This window comes from Pipistrellus hanaki (assembly GCF_964339955.1).
Source record: "Pipistrellus hanaki genome assembly, chromosome: X".
NCBI lineage: Eukaryota > Metazoa > Chordata > Mammalia > Chiroptera > Vespertilionidae > Pipistrellus > Pipistrellus hanaki.
The window spans coordinates 72,615,715-72,628,013 of record NC_140524.1 but is presented as its reverse complement, the minus strand read 5'-3'; the positions used below and the strand labels follow the sequence as shown (position 1 = coordinate 72,628,013).

At 35.7% G+C, this 12,299-nt stretch overlaps 1 protein-coding gene across 3 annotated transcripts in view; it reads left to right on the top strand.

The window, feature by feature from the left end:
• The window catches only part of PHKA1 (phosphorylase kinase regulatory subunit alpha 1), a 236,260-nt gene that overhangs the window by 85,313 nt on the left and 138,648 nt on the right, over nucleotides 1–12,299 (top strand). For all 3 annotated transcript variants that reach the window (XM_084869451.1, XM_084869452.1, XM_084869450.1), the window contains exons 10-13: nucleotides 4,479–4,532; nucleotides 6,030–6,152; nucleotides 10,200–10,295; nucleotides 11,214–11,321. In XM_084869451.1, the coding sequence (XP_084725577.1) occupies nucleotides 4,479–4,532; nucleotides 6,030–6,152; nucleotides 10,200–10,295; nucleotides 11,214–11,321 (381 nt within the window). The remainder of the gene's footprint in view (nucleotides 1–4,478; nucleotides 4,533–6,029; nucleotides 6,153–10,199; nucleotides 10,296–11,213; nucleotides 11,322–12,299) is intronic.

The window sequence follows — 12,299 nt, the reverse complement described above, 5'->3', positions numbered from 1 at the left end:
TTTTCCAAGAAGAAAGTTTTGCAAAGAACGAAACAAATGGTAATCAGAAGGGGCAATATCAGGAGAATATGCAGGTTGAGGGAGAACTTCCCATTCCAACTGGCGCAGTTTTTCAGCAGTGATTCTTGCAGTATGCGGTCGTGCGTTATCTTGGTGAAGAATTACGCCCTTCCGATTAATCAGCACAGGTTCTTTTTCTCTTAAAGCTTGGGCTAACCTTTCCAATTGGGCACTATACACTGCACTTGTAATGGTTTGGTTAGATGGTAAAAGTTCATAATGAAGAATTCCTTTAAAATTCCACCAAACACACAACATCACTTTTTTCACATGCAAGTCAGGTTTTGGCGTGGGCTGCGGAGCCTCATTTTTGTCCAACCATTGAGGCCGCCTTTTCAAATTAACATACAACACCCATTCTTCATCTCTGGTAACAATTTGCTCTAAAAATGGCAAACGGTTTTAATGAGAGAGGAGCGAACTGCAAATTGTGACTCTTTGATTACGGTTGTTGGTCAACTCATGAGGAACCCATTTTCCAAACTTTTGGACTTTGCCAAGTGCACGCAATTGATTGGAAATTGTTTTTTGTGAACAATTTAAAGTTGTCGCAAGCTCTTGTTGGGTAATTTGAGGATTTTGCACCAAAAGAGCTTGAAGAGCTTCTTGATCAAAATTGGACACACGGCCTCGACCACTCTTGTCATCTAACGAAAAATTTCCCTCGCGAAATTTCTCAAACCAACGCTGGCATTTTCTGGCGCTAACTGCATCTTGACCAAGAGCACTACAGATGTTTTTTGCAGCCTCACTTGCTTTTCTTCCTAATTGGAACTCGTAAAGCATGCAGTGCCGAATATGCTCTTCATCCGCCATCTTCTTAGCCCTAGTTTTGCAACAAAAACCAAACCAAACACAAACTTTTTCAAGCAAAACTTGTAAATTGCACTTCACACGTTCTGTAGATACCACGTGTTTGAAGGTTATGTCAATACAAGTCAACGCCAAGCAAGATTTTAAACGAATGTTAAAAACGACATTAATTATTACTGGACCCGAGGTATGGCCAAATGCAGTTCTCCTGCTGCTGCTCTCCCATGTCTCCCCACAATGCTTCCAACCCCATCTTTTCCTCAGGCACCTTGAGTTCCTACCATTCTCTCTCCACCAATTCTCATGTGAGTAGCTGTAAATTGAGCATGTCAAACTCAAAGGATAATATGGGCCAAATAAACAAGGTTTGAGTTTATGTGGGCCAGGAAAAAAAAAAAAAGGCTTAAATTTTCATAGAAATGTAGGTTTATTTTGATAGAGACATGCTGAATACAAGGGCTGAAATAAATGAGTAATTGTTAACATAAAATAATAGAACATTTTAATAAAAGTTAATATTTTTTCTTGAACATTAACTTACCAGACATTAAATAAGTGCACAAATTAATAAGTAACGCAAATAAACCTATTTTTCTTATTCTCCAAAAGTGAAATATTTCCTTTTGTGCACATCAAGCAAGTCAGTTCAAGACTAATGATGTGGCAATCAGCTGCTAAAATATTCGCTGCTAGTATTAGTGGAGAGAAATGGTGTGCCTACGTGCAAGGTGTGTAAGGGAAAGGAAAACAACATGATTATAATAATAAGTTATTAGAGAACATTGTAGTTTGTTATTAATAATTATGTATAACAGGATATTAAAAAATTAAGTTATGAAATTTTTATTAAAATATTTCTTACATGCCGTTATATTGGCTGGGCTGCAAAAATATTCATTGTGGGCCATGAGTTTGTATGCTTGCTGTAAATGAAACTCCTGTGTTCTAGGCTTTAAAAAAAGCCACAATTGAATGTGATCATGTGATATTTATCTTTCTCTGACTGACTTTTTTCACTTAGCATAATACTCTCCAGCTTCATCCATGATGTTGCAAATGATAGGAGTTCCTTCCTTTTAATAGCAGCATAGTATTCCATTGTGTAGATGTGCCACAGTTTTTGAATCCACTCATCTGCTGATGGGCACTTAGGTTGTTTCCTAATCTTAGCCATTGTATATTGTGCTGCTATGAACATAGGGGTGCATACAGAGTGGCCAGATTATTATGATCTCTGAATGCATAATAATCTGGCCACTCAGTGTATATCTATATAATAAAAGGCTGATATGCAAATTGTCCTCTCGACCAGGAGTTCAATCAGCAGGCAGGCTGGCTAACTGCCCATGTCACCTCCCCCTGGCCAGGCTGGCCGGACCCCATCCATGCATGAATTTATGCACCGGAATATATATATATATATATATATATATATATATATATTCATTCAGTGGCCAGATTATTATGCATTCAGAGATCATAATAATCTGGCCACTTAGTGTATATCCTTTATGATTAGTGTTTCTAGTTTCTTGGTATATATTCCTAGAAGTGGGATCATTGGGTCAAATGGGTGAGGGGAAGGGGCAGGAATCAACCAAAGGACTTGTATGCATGCATATAAGCATAACTAATGGACACAGACACCAGGGGGGTGAGGGCATGAATGGGAGTGGGGTCAGGCTGCAATGAGGGGATAAGGACACATATGTAATACCTTAATCAATAAAGGAAAAAAAAAAAAAGCCAAAAATATGAGGTCAGCTGGTATAGCTAAGTGTTTGAGTGTAAACCTATGAATCAAAAGGTCATGGTTTGATTACTGGTCAGGGCATATCCCCAGTTGCAGGCTCGATCTCTAGTGTTGGGTATACAGGAGGCAGTTGACCAACGAATCTCTCATCATTGATGTTTCTCTCAATCTCTCTCTCTCTCTCTCTCTCTCTCTCTCTCTCTCTCTCTCTCCCTCCCTCCCTCCCTCCCTCCCTCCCTCCCTTCCTCTCTGAAGTAAAAAATATATATAATTAAAAACAAAACAAACAATAAAACACAAACAAAATGTGGAGGCTTTCTCTCCTACCAGATTCCCTGAGGGCCAGCAGTCACGGCTGGATGTGACATGGGCCACTGGTTTCGGCTCTGGTTCTCTGGGCTATGGAGTCCAGCCTGGGTTCCAGGCCTCAATCTTCTGAGGGAACACACCCTCCAATAGCCCAGAACTCACTCCTCCCACTCGGTCTGCTGCCCATGGAAGCTGGGTCACCTCTTCTTATGACCTTATCCTTCCTATCAGCCTCCAGATGTTTTATGTCCTTCCTTGATATAACTCTCCTCCTCAGCTGGACCTCAGTTGGCAATTCCTGGTAAATGTTTCCCACTTTAGTGTTATTTCCTGTCTGGCTCTGGGAAGAGGTGCAAGAAAGGTCTGCTTATTTGACGACCATTTTCTTTTCAAAGAACCAGCTCTTAGTTTTATTGATCTTTCATATATATATATATATATATATATATATATATATATATATATTTATATATAAATATTTATATATATTTATATATATATAAATATATATATTTATTTATATATATAATATATATATTTTTATATATATATAAATATATAAAAAATATTTTATATATATAAATATATATAAAATATATAAAATATATAAAAAATATATATAAAATATATATATTTATTTATATATATATAAATAAATATATATTTATTTATATATATAAATATATATTTATATATATATATATTTATATATATTTATATATATATGATCTTTCATATATATATATATATATATTTAGTTTATACTTCATTTATTTCCATTGTAATGCATATAATTCCCTTTCTTCTACTCACCTTGGGATTTGTTTGTTCCTTTTCTGGTTCCTTTAAGAGTGTAGTTAAATAGCTTATTTGAAATTATTTTTATATCTGGTGGTAGGCCTGTCATGCTGTGAATTTCCCTCTTACTACTGCTTTCACCGTGTCCCGTAGATTTTGGGTTGTTGTGTTCCTATTTTTATTTGTTTCAAAGTATCTTTTGATTTCTTCCTTGATTTCATTGTGAACTCATTCATTGTTTAGTAATATGTCATTTAGCTTCCATGTCTTTGTGTGTTTTTCACTCTTTTTGTGATTGATTACCTGCTTCATACTGAGATGGTCAGAGAAGACTCTTAATATGATTTCAGTTTTTAAAATTTGAGATTTATTTTGTGGTCTCTCCTAGAAAGTGTTCTATATTTACTTGAAAATAATATATATTCTGCTGCTTTGGGGTGAAATGCTATGAAGATATCAGTTAAATCTATGTGATCTAGTATGTCATTTAAGGCCCCTGTTTTCTTGTTGAGTTTCTGTCTAGAAGAGCTTTCCATTGATGTCAATCAGGTTTTAAAACCCACTTCTATGACTCTATTACTATTGTTCTCCCCCTTATATTCATCTAGATTTGCTTTATATATTTAGGTGCTCCTATATTGGTTGCATAAATGTTTATAAAGATTATAGCAAAGAAGGTATTTCCGATTAAATATATGGCTGAACCAGTGTATAAACTTCTGACCTTTTTTCTCTGCATTCCCAGGGTCGTTATGGCTGCTGTCGCTTTCTACGAGATGGATACAAAACCCCTAAAGAGGTAGGTTCCTTCTCTCCAAAATGATTCCAAGGCTATCTATAGTCTTATTCAGAGTAAACAGTTACTTCACTCATGGTACTTAAAATAATCACTAAATAGGATAATAATAAATGATAGTTGCTAATTTTGTTGGGTTTAGTAGCTAAGTTCTGTTTGTAAGCCTTTCTGCATTTGTTTATTTTTAAGTTGTATGTTTAAACCAGTGAATGAAAGTTTAGGCAGAAACAGAGTATTTGCATAGCCTCAAAGTATTTTCCCTCCTAAATCCTATATAATAAAAGCTAATATGCAAATAGACCAAAACTGTGGAACGACCAGTTGCTATGATGCTCACTGACCACCAGGGGGCAGATGCTTAATGCAGTAACTGCCCCCAGCCCACATGCCCCAGGCTAGCCAAGGTGGGTGCTAGCAGGGGGAGCCCCATTACCCCACTGGTTGCCCCACAGATAGGCCAATTGCTGGCCAGGCCTAGGAACCCTACCCATGCAAGAATTTCATTCATTGGGCCTCTGGTATTTAATAATGTTATAGGAAAAAAATCTTTCCATCATTAGCTCTTCCTGGCTCCTTCTAGCTTTTGCTGTTGGTTAGTTGTAAACAGTTTTTGATCTTGAAAAATTAATTTCCATTTGTTACAGTTGTCAAAATTCTCCTTGGAAGTATCAATGGAAAAAATTAAGTATTATTGAAGGCAATGAGTTATCAATAAGAAGCATTTTCATTGGCAATGTGTTTAAGGTTTAAATTTGCTGGTCGAGAGCCATTATAATAATTTTTTAAAATCATTGAGCTCAAACTCTTCTGGTTTACTTCCTCTCTTTAACTTTATTCTTTAGCCTTGTTAACTTCCTCCTCTACCAATCTATGAAAATTATGCTCTCAAATATCATCATAATCTTCTAAATGACCCATCCAATTGCCTCTCCACAATCTTTATTCTGCTTGACTTCTTTGTAGGACATCACTGTTACTTATCTCTATGTTTTCTTGAAATTCTTTACTTATTTTAATATTCACAACACTACATTGTCCTAATTATTTTCTCTTTCTCTCCTTCACTCATGAAACTGAGAGGGTTTTACAGATTCTGTTCTTGAGCCATTCCTTCATTATATATAGTTATTACATCTACAATTTGTGCTTCATTTGTCACTCATAATGGTGATTCCCAAACTCTCATCTCTTGCCATCTGCTAAATATTTCTGTCCACATTTTCTTCTGCTACCTAAAACTTATAAAGTATAAAATAAAACTCAAGTTTATTACAGATTAATCTCATGTCTTCATACACCTGCCTATAATGTCATTATTATTCCTGTTCTAGTAGTTAGAAGTCATATCACAAAGTACTTGCTAAGGCAGAGAGGTATGGACATTTTCTGCCTTCTCTGAAACTATCAATAATGAAAGGCTATGTTATATACCCCTGGTCTAAATATGTATATTTGATCTTGGAGTGATAAGACAGACTGTGTTTATTATGCTTTTATCAGGATCCCAATCGCTTATACTATGAACCAGCTGAGCTGAAGTTATTTGAAAATATAGAGTGTGAATGGCCATTGTTCTGGACATACTTTATCCTCGATGGGGTCTTCACTGGCAATGTTGAACAGGTAATGAACTGGGGAAAGAGCTTTTTAGCAAAATGTTCTTATTATGTCTTCCTTTCAGCTAACAGCTGTGCCAACCCTGTGCCCAAATGAAAATCTTCCTTAATAGGGAGAAGATAACATTGTCTCCTAGAGGCTAATAGTTGAGGGCACTAAGTTAGGACTTGGAAGATCTAGATATTGCCATATCTAATACTTTGCTTTTAACAAATATGCAAAGCAAAACAGCAAATTCTGTCTACTTGTCACAGTCATTAGAAGTACCGAAATTTCCTTCCTGACTTTGTATGTCTTTTAAAAAATAAATCTTAGATATGATGTTCTCATGTTAGACCACCCCCCAAAAATAAAACCCCAACAATCCACTCATCCCTGTCCTCACCCCCAAAAACATGTTCATCATTGCCTTTTTGGCTACATGAATAAAGTAGTTTAGAAATCATCATTGAAAAACAGTGAGATTTAAGCATAACCAATGGATGCAGATACCAGGGGGTGAAGGCATGAACATGACTGGGTGGGTGGGGGGGCAATGAGGGGGTAAGGACACATATTTAATACCTTAATCAATAAAGAAAAAAAAACAGAAAAACAGTGAGATTTAGAATCTTAGTTAAGTAAATTTAATGTCAGGCATTCTAAAAATTGGCTATGGTCTAAAATTGGACATAAATCCAATGCGTTTAGAAGTCATTTATACTTTGCTACTTAAAATAAAATTTTGTGTAATTTTAATGATTTGGCTAATATTAATACATAATTACCAATATGAGTCTAAATAATAGGGTTTCACTAAAGTTACAGGGGCCACAAAGTTCTATTTTACTCTAAATTCTAATAATTCATAAAGTATCCATTGTTGAGCAAGCAAATAAGATAAGCTATAATAAAAATAACCTGCCTGTTTTGATCACCCTGATGTGATTCTAGCATTTTTCTCAGTCCTTCTCAAATTCTATGAAATTGTTTATTAAAAAACTTTTCTTGCTCAAAAGAGATTATTTATCAAATATGCCTACTAAGTATAAAGCACATTCAGGTTATTTGAACTTGGGAGGGGGAAGAGTTGGAATACCTGGAATTTTTTTTGGCTTCACTATTGACCATTGAGTAATCCAAGTGTAGTCATTGACTTCTTCAGTTTCTCTGTGCATATAATGAAAAGTTTTTTTTCTCCATTAATTGAAGAAGATATCACTAAAATTGTTTAAATTTCACAGGTAAAGGCATGTTGTACATGCAAAGTAGAATCACTTAAGCTACAATATAATGAGACATATATGTTTCTTTAAAATTACCTTGCTCGGCATATTTGAGAAATAAAAACTATAGGGCTTGTGGGAAAATAGGATTGGAGAACAACATTTAAAAAGTTGGTCAGAAAAACATATAAAATGAAAAGGCCCTAAAAAAATTATACTGTAGCTGTATGCAAGTCAAATGTTAAGAAATACAATAATATAATACTTGTACCTTGAAAAATACCTGAAATTTGCTTTTGGATATGTGCACTCACATTCCCACCAGCCCACCACCTTGTGTACCAGAGGAAGAGAGCAAAAGACAGATATCAAAAGAAAATCAATCTAAGCCATTGTGCTCAATTAATATTTGACTAAGGAAACAAAGCATACACTGGAGTGAAGACAATCTCTTCAATAAAAGGTGTTGGGAAAATTGGACAGATATATGCAAAAAATGAAAATAGACCATCAACTTACATCATACACAAAAATAAATTCAAAATGGATAAAGGACTTAACTCTGAGACACGAAACAATAAAAATCTTAGAAGAAACCATAGGCAGCAAAATCTCAGACATCTTTCATAGCAATGTTTACTGATACATTTCCTAGGGCCGTGGTCATCAAACTGAAGCTCGTGAGTCACATGTGTCTCTTTGGCCCCTTGAGTGTGGCTCTTCCACAAAAATACCACGGCCTGGGTGAGTCTATTTTGAAGAAGTGGCATTAGAAGAAGTTTAAGTTTAAAAAATTTGCTCTCAAAAGAAATTTCAATCGTTGTACTGTTGATATTTGGCTCTGTTGACTAATGAGTTTGCTGACCACTGCCCTAGGGCAATGGAAACTAAGGAGAAAATAAACAAATTGGGCTACATCAAAATAAAAAGCCTCTGCACAGCAAAAGAAACCATCAACAAAATAGCAAGAAAGCCCACTGATGGGAGAACACATTTGCAAATGATACATTTAATAAGGGTTTATTTTCCAAAATTTATAGAGAACTCACACAACTAAACAAAAGGAAGATAAACAATTCAATTAATAATGGGCAAAGGACCTAAATAGATACTTCTCCAAAGTGGACATACAGAAGTCCAAGAGGCATATGAAAAAATGCTTAAAGTCACTAATCATCAGAGAGATGCAAATCAAAATGACAGTGAGGTACCACTTCACACCTGTCAGAATGGCTACCATCAACAAGTCAACAAACAACAAGTATTGGCAAGAATGCAGAAAAAAGGAACCCTAATATATTGTACTACTGGTGGGAATGCAGACTGGTGCAGCCTCTATTGAAATTCTGTATGGAGTTTACTAAAAAAATTAAAAATGGAACTCCTGTTTGACCCAGGGATCCCACTTCTAGGAATATATCCTAGGAAATCAGAAACACCAATCAGAAAGAATATATGCACCCCTATGGTCATAGCAGTGCAATTTACAGTAGCTAAGATTTGGAAACAGCCTAAGTGACCATCGGCAGATGAGTGGGTTAAAAAGCTGGTACATCTATACAATGGAATACTATGCAGCTGTAAAAAAGAAAGAACTCTTACCATTTGCAAGAGCATGGATGGACCTGGAGAGCATTATTGTAAGTAAAATAAGCCCATCAGAGAAAGATAAGTATCACATGATCTTACTCATATGTGGAATCTAATGAACAACATAAACTGATGAACAAAAATAGATGAAGAGACATAGAAGCATCAAACAAGATTGTTGAACCTCAGAGGGATGGCAGTGGAGGGTGAGTTGGTGGGAAGAGATCAACCACTGAACTTGTATGCATATATGCATAACACATGGTAAAGGCCTGGAGCGGGAGGTTGGGGCAGGCTGGAGAGGTCAATGGGGGAAAAAAGGGACATATATAATACTTTCAACAATAAAGATTTTTTTGAGAAAAGATAAAATGAACAAAGAACATATGCTGCGAATAAAGAGGGGGAATTGGAGAAGGAAAGGCACAGAGCCATTCAGCTAATGGCCATGAGAAAAGAGCACCTTATTAGTGGTGGACAGGAAGTTATCTGAAATCTGACAGAAAGTTATAACCCTGCATGCAGATGGATATGGCTTATTGTCCTCCTATATAATCTTTCACGGCTCATTTTAGCTATATGTGTTCTCAGTTGAAATGGTGCATGAGCGTATGTGAAATTCATGTTATGCTCAAAATTTTCCCTAATATATCAAAGACATTGGAACAAATTTGTGTTTTCTAAACAACTGTTATAGCAGAACTAACTATATATTTTTTCACCATAAATTATAGTGTTTTTTTTTTTTTTTTTACTTTTTATGTATTATTAATCTATAAAAATTATTCAACAAAAAACACATAAACTTGGCCATAAAAGAAACTTAATTTGCAGGCAAAATATAGTTTTAAAAGCCAGTACATGTAATGTGACAAATCTATCCTTAGGGTAGTACATAGTGGATAAAAATAGGCCTGTGGAGGCAGGTTGACTTGGACTCAAATCTGGATTCAACCTTGCACTCTTGTGTGATCTTCCATAAGTTCATAACCTGCTAAAGCCTTAGTTTCCCTATAAAAAGTTTATGGTTATACATACTTCCTAGGATGGTTATTAAAATTAAATGTGTTAAAGTATGCAAAACACCTAATATATTATCTTGCCTATAATAAGCATGTAGTAGGTGCTACTTCCTCCTCTTTTTCCTTTTACTAGGTAAATGTGTTCCTTTTAAATAGGATTTTCTTTGGCAACAGTTTCCTCTGGGTCCCCAAAGGGACCTTTCTATAATTTTTTTCTCCCTTTCTTATACTCACAGGTTCAAGAATATAGAGAGGCTCTTGAAGAAGTCCTCATCAAGGGCAAAAATGGAGTCCCACTTCTGCCCGAGCTATACAGTGTTCCCCTTGACAAGGTGAGCTAGACAGTGCCATAGTATGGGGCTGGGAGAAGAGGAGGAGTACTTCGATAGGTCTGCCCTGTTTGAGTCAAATAATTGTTACTTTCTTATGATTTTCATGTTCTAAAATTTTGTCTTTCAGTATAGGACAATAAAATTACAATTTTGTTCCCTTGAAAGATTTTAAAGCACTCACAGTTATGACACTTGCACAGCAAGACAAGGGTAAGACCTAACTTAACAGTGGTAGTTTCAAGGGTATATATTATACTTACCCTCAAAATTACCAAGATGCATTAAAAATGTATAGCATTTTTGTATGTCAACCATAACTCAATTTAAAAAATCAAATAAATTGTTTAGAGGTTGATTAAAAAAAAAAACAACAACAAAAAACCTTAAGGCTGAGAATGATATGGACATCAGTAGTCAGAACCAGAGTGTTGTTCTCTGTGAACTCTCAGGATTTGATATGTTTTTTCTCTGAGACCACTAATTTGGGATTATTTGAGTAGACAATCTTTGAAAATGAAGTAGGTCTCCATTTTCCCAAAATTCCAGTCAGAAATATTACTGTTCTTCTCTATTGCAAAAGAGTATTAACCATGGGAGAGATGCAGCCGTTGGTTCTAGTAGGGATGGGTGGAATAAGCTCCCAGCAACATCAACAGCATTACTTGAGAGCTTGTTAGAAATGCAGGTTTCAGGCCTTCCCCCACACCTACTCAAGTCAGAATCTGTCTTTGTACACAATCCTCAGGTAATCTGTATCCACCCTACAGTTAGAGGAACACTGCTTGACTTTTCAGTGCATTGCAAATGTGACTGTTTCATAGGGTGTAAATCACAATCCAAACTCAGCCTTTTTGCTGTCTAGTATTTAAAACCTTCTATTATCCTTCTTGTAGCCTTTAAATCTTTTTTTTTTTTTAGGTTGATGAAGAATATCAAAATCCCCACACTGTGGACCGAGTCCCCATGGGAAAATTGCCTCATATGTGGGGTCAGTCTCTATACATTTTAGGAACTTTGATGGCAGAGGTAAGGAGAAACTTTAAGGCTCTCTCTTTTTTTTTTTTTTTTTTTTACTTTATTCACCATAGTAATCAGATTTGTAAATAGCTCATTAAATCTTTTGCTTTTTGTATTCTGCCTTAATTATATATTTTTCTCCAGGTCATTAGAGTGGAACTGTGACCAGTCCTTGATAAAAATCTTCCCCCTGAAAACCTTGTCCCTCATGCCCCCAGAGCTTCCTACCTTGGCACTGTACCTATAGCTGCTCTGGAATAGGCCCTACCTTGACCTTTCCCTCTCAGAACACCCCTGAGTGTCTTGCCTGGTGACTGACGAATGCAGTCGTGCTTATACAGCATGACTTATAATGGATTTAAGAGCTAACTTTTCTGAGCAACATCATTCTTTAATTGAATAAACTGATGAGAAAATTTTAGGTAACATGACAACTGGTTATGAACACCATAGTTTATATTGATTTGTTTGTTTTTTGGAAAGGGGCTCTTTAAATGTTTCATATATTAAATTTTGTCGAGACAGCTTTTAATGGGGCACTCGGGAATTTCTGTCAGCTTATTGATATTTTGAGTATATAGGAAGGGTTATCTTTCTCACAGTTTTTCAGATTTACCGACAAATATATTTCCACATTGTAGGTTATTATGGTGAGCTATAACCTAGGCTCCTAGAGGATATAGGGTGGGATTAAGATATCTTTTCTGAGCCATACTCTATGAACTGCTTACATATGACTATTGATTTTCTGCAGCTATTTTTGTTGTTTTGTTTTCCTCAATTCTATTGAGATATGATTGACATACATCACTAAGAATTTCAGGTCGATAGTTGTTAATTTAATACCAATAGAAATTCCCAATTTGGGGTATGGTGAAGAAGGAAACTTTACTTAGTGCAAACATCTCCATTGTGATATACTGTAGCACAGCTTTGAGAATAGTATGGCTGTGGAATAGCTCAATGGTGTTACAGCTCAATTATGGA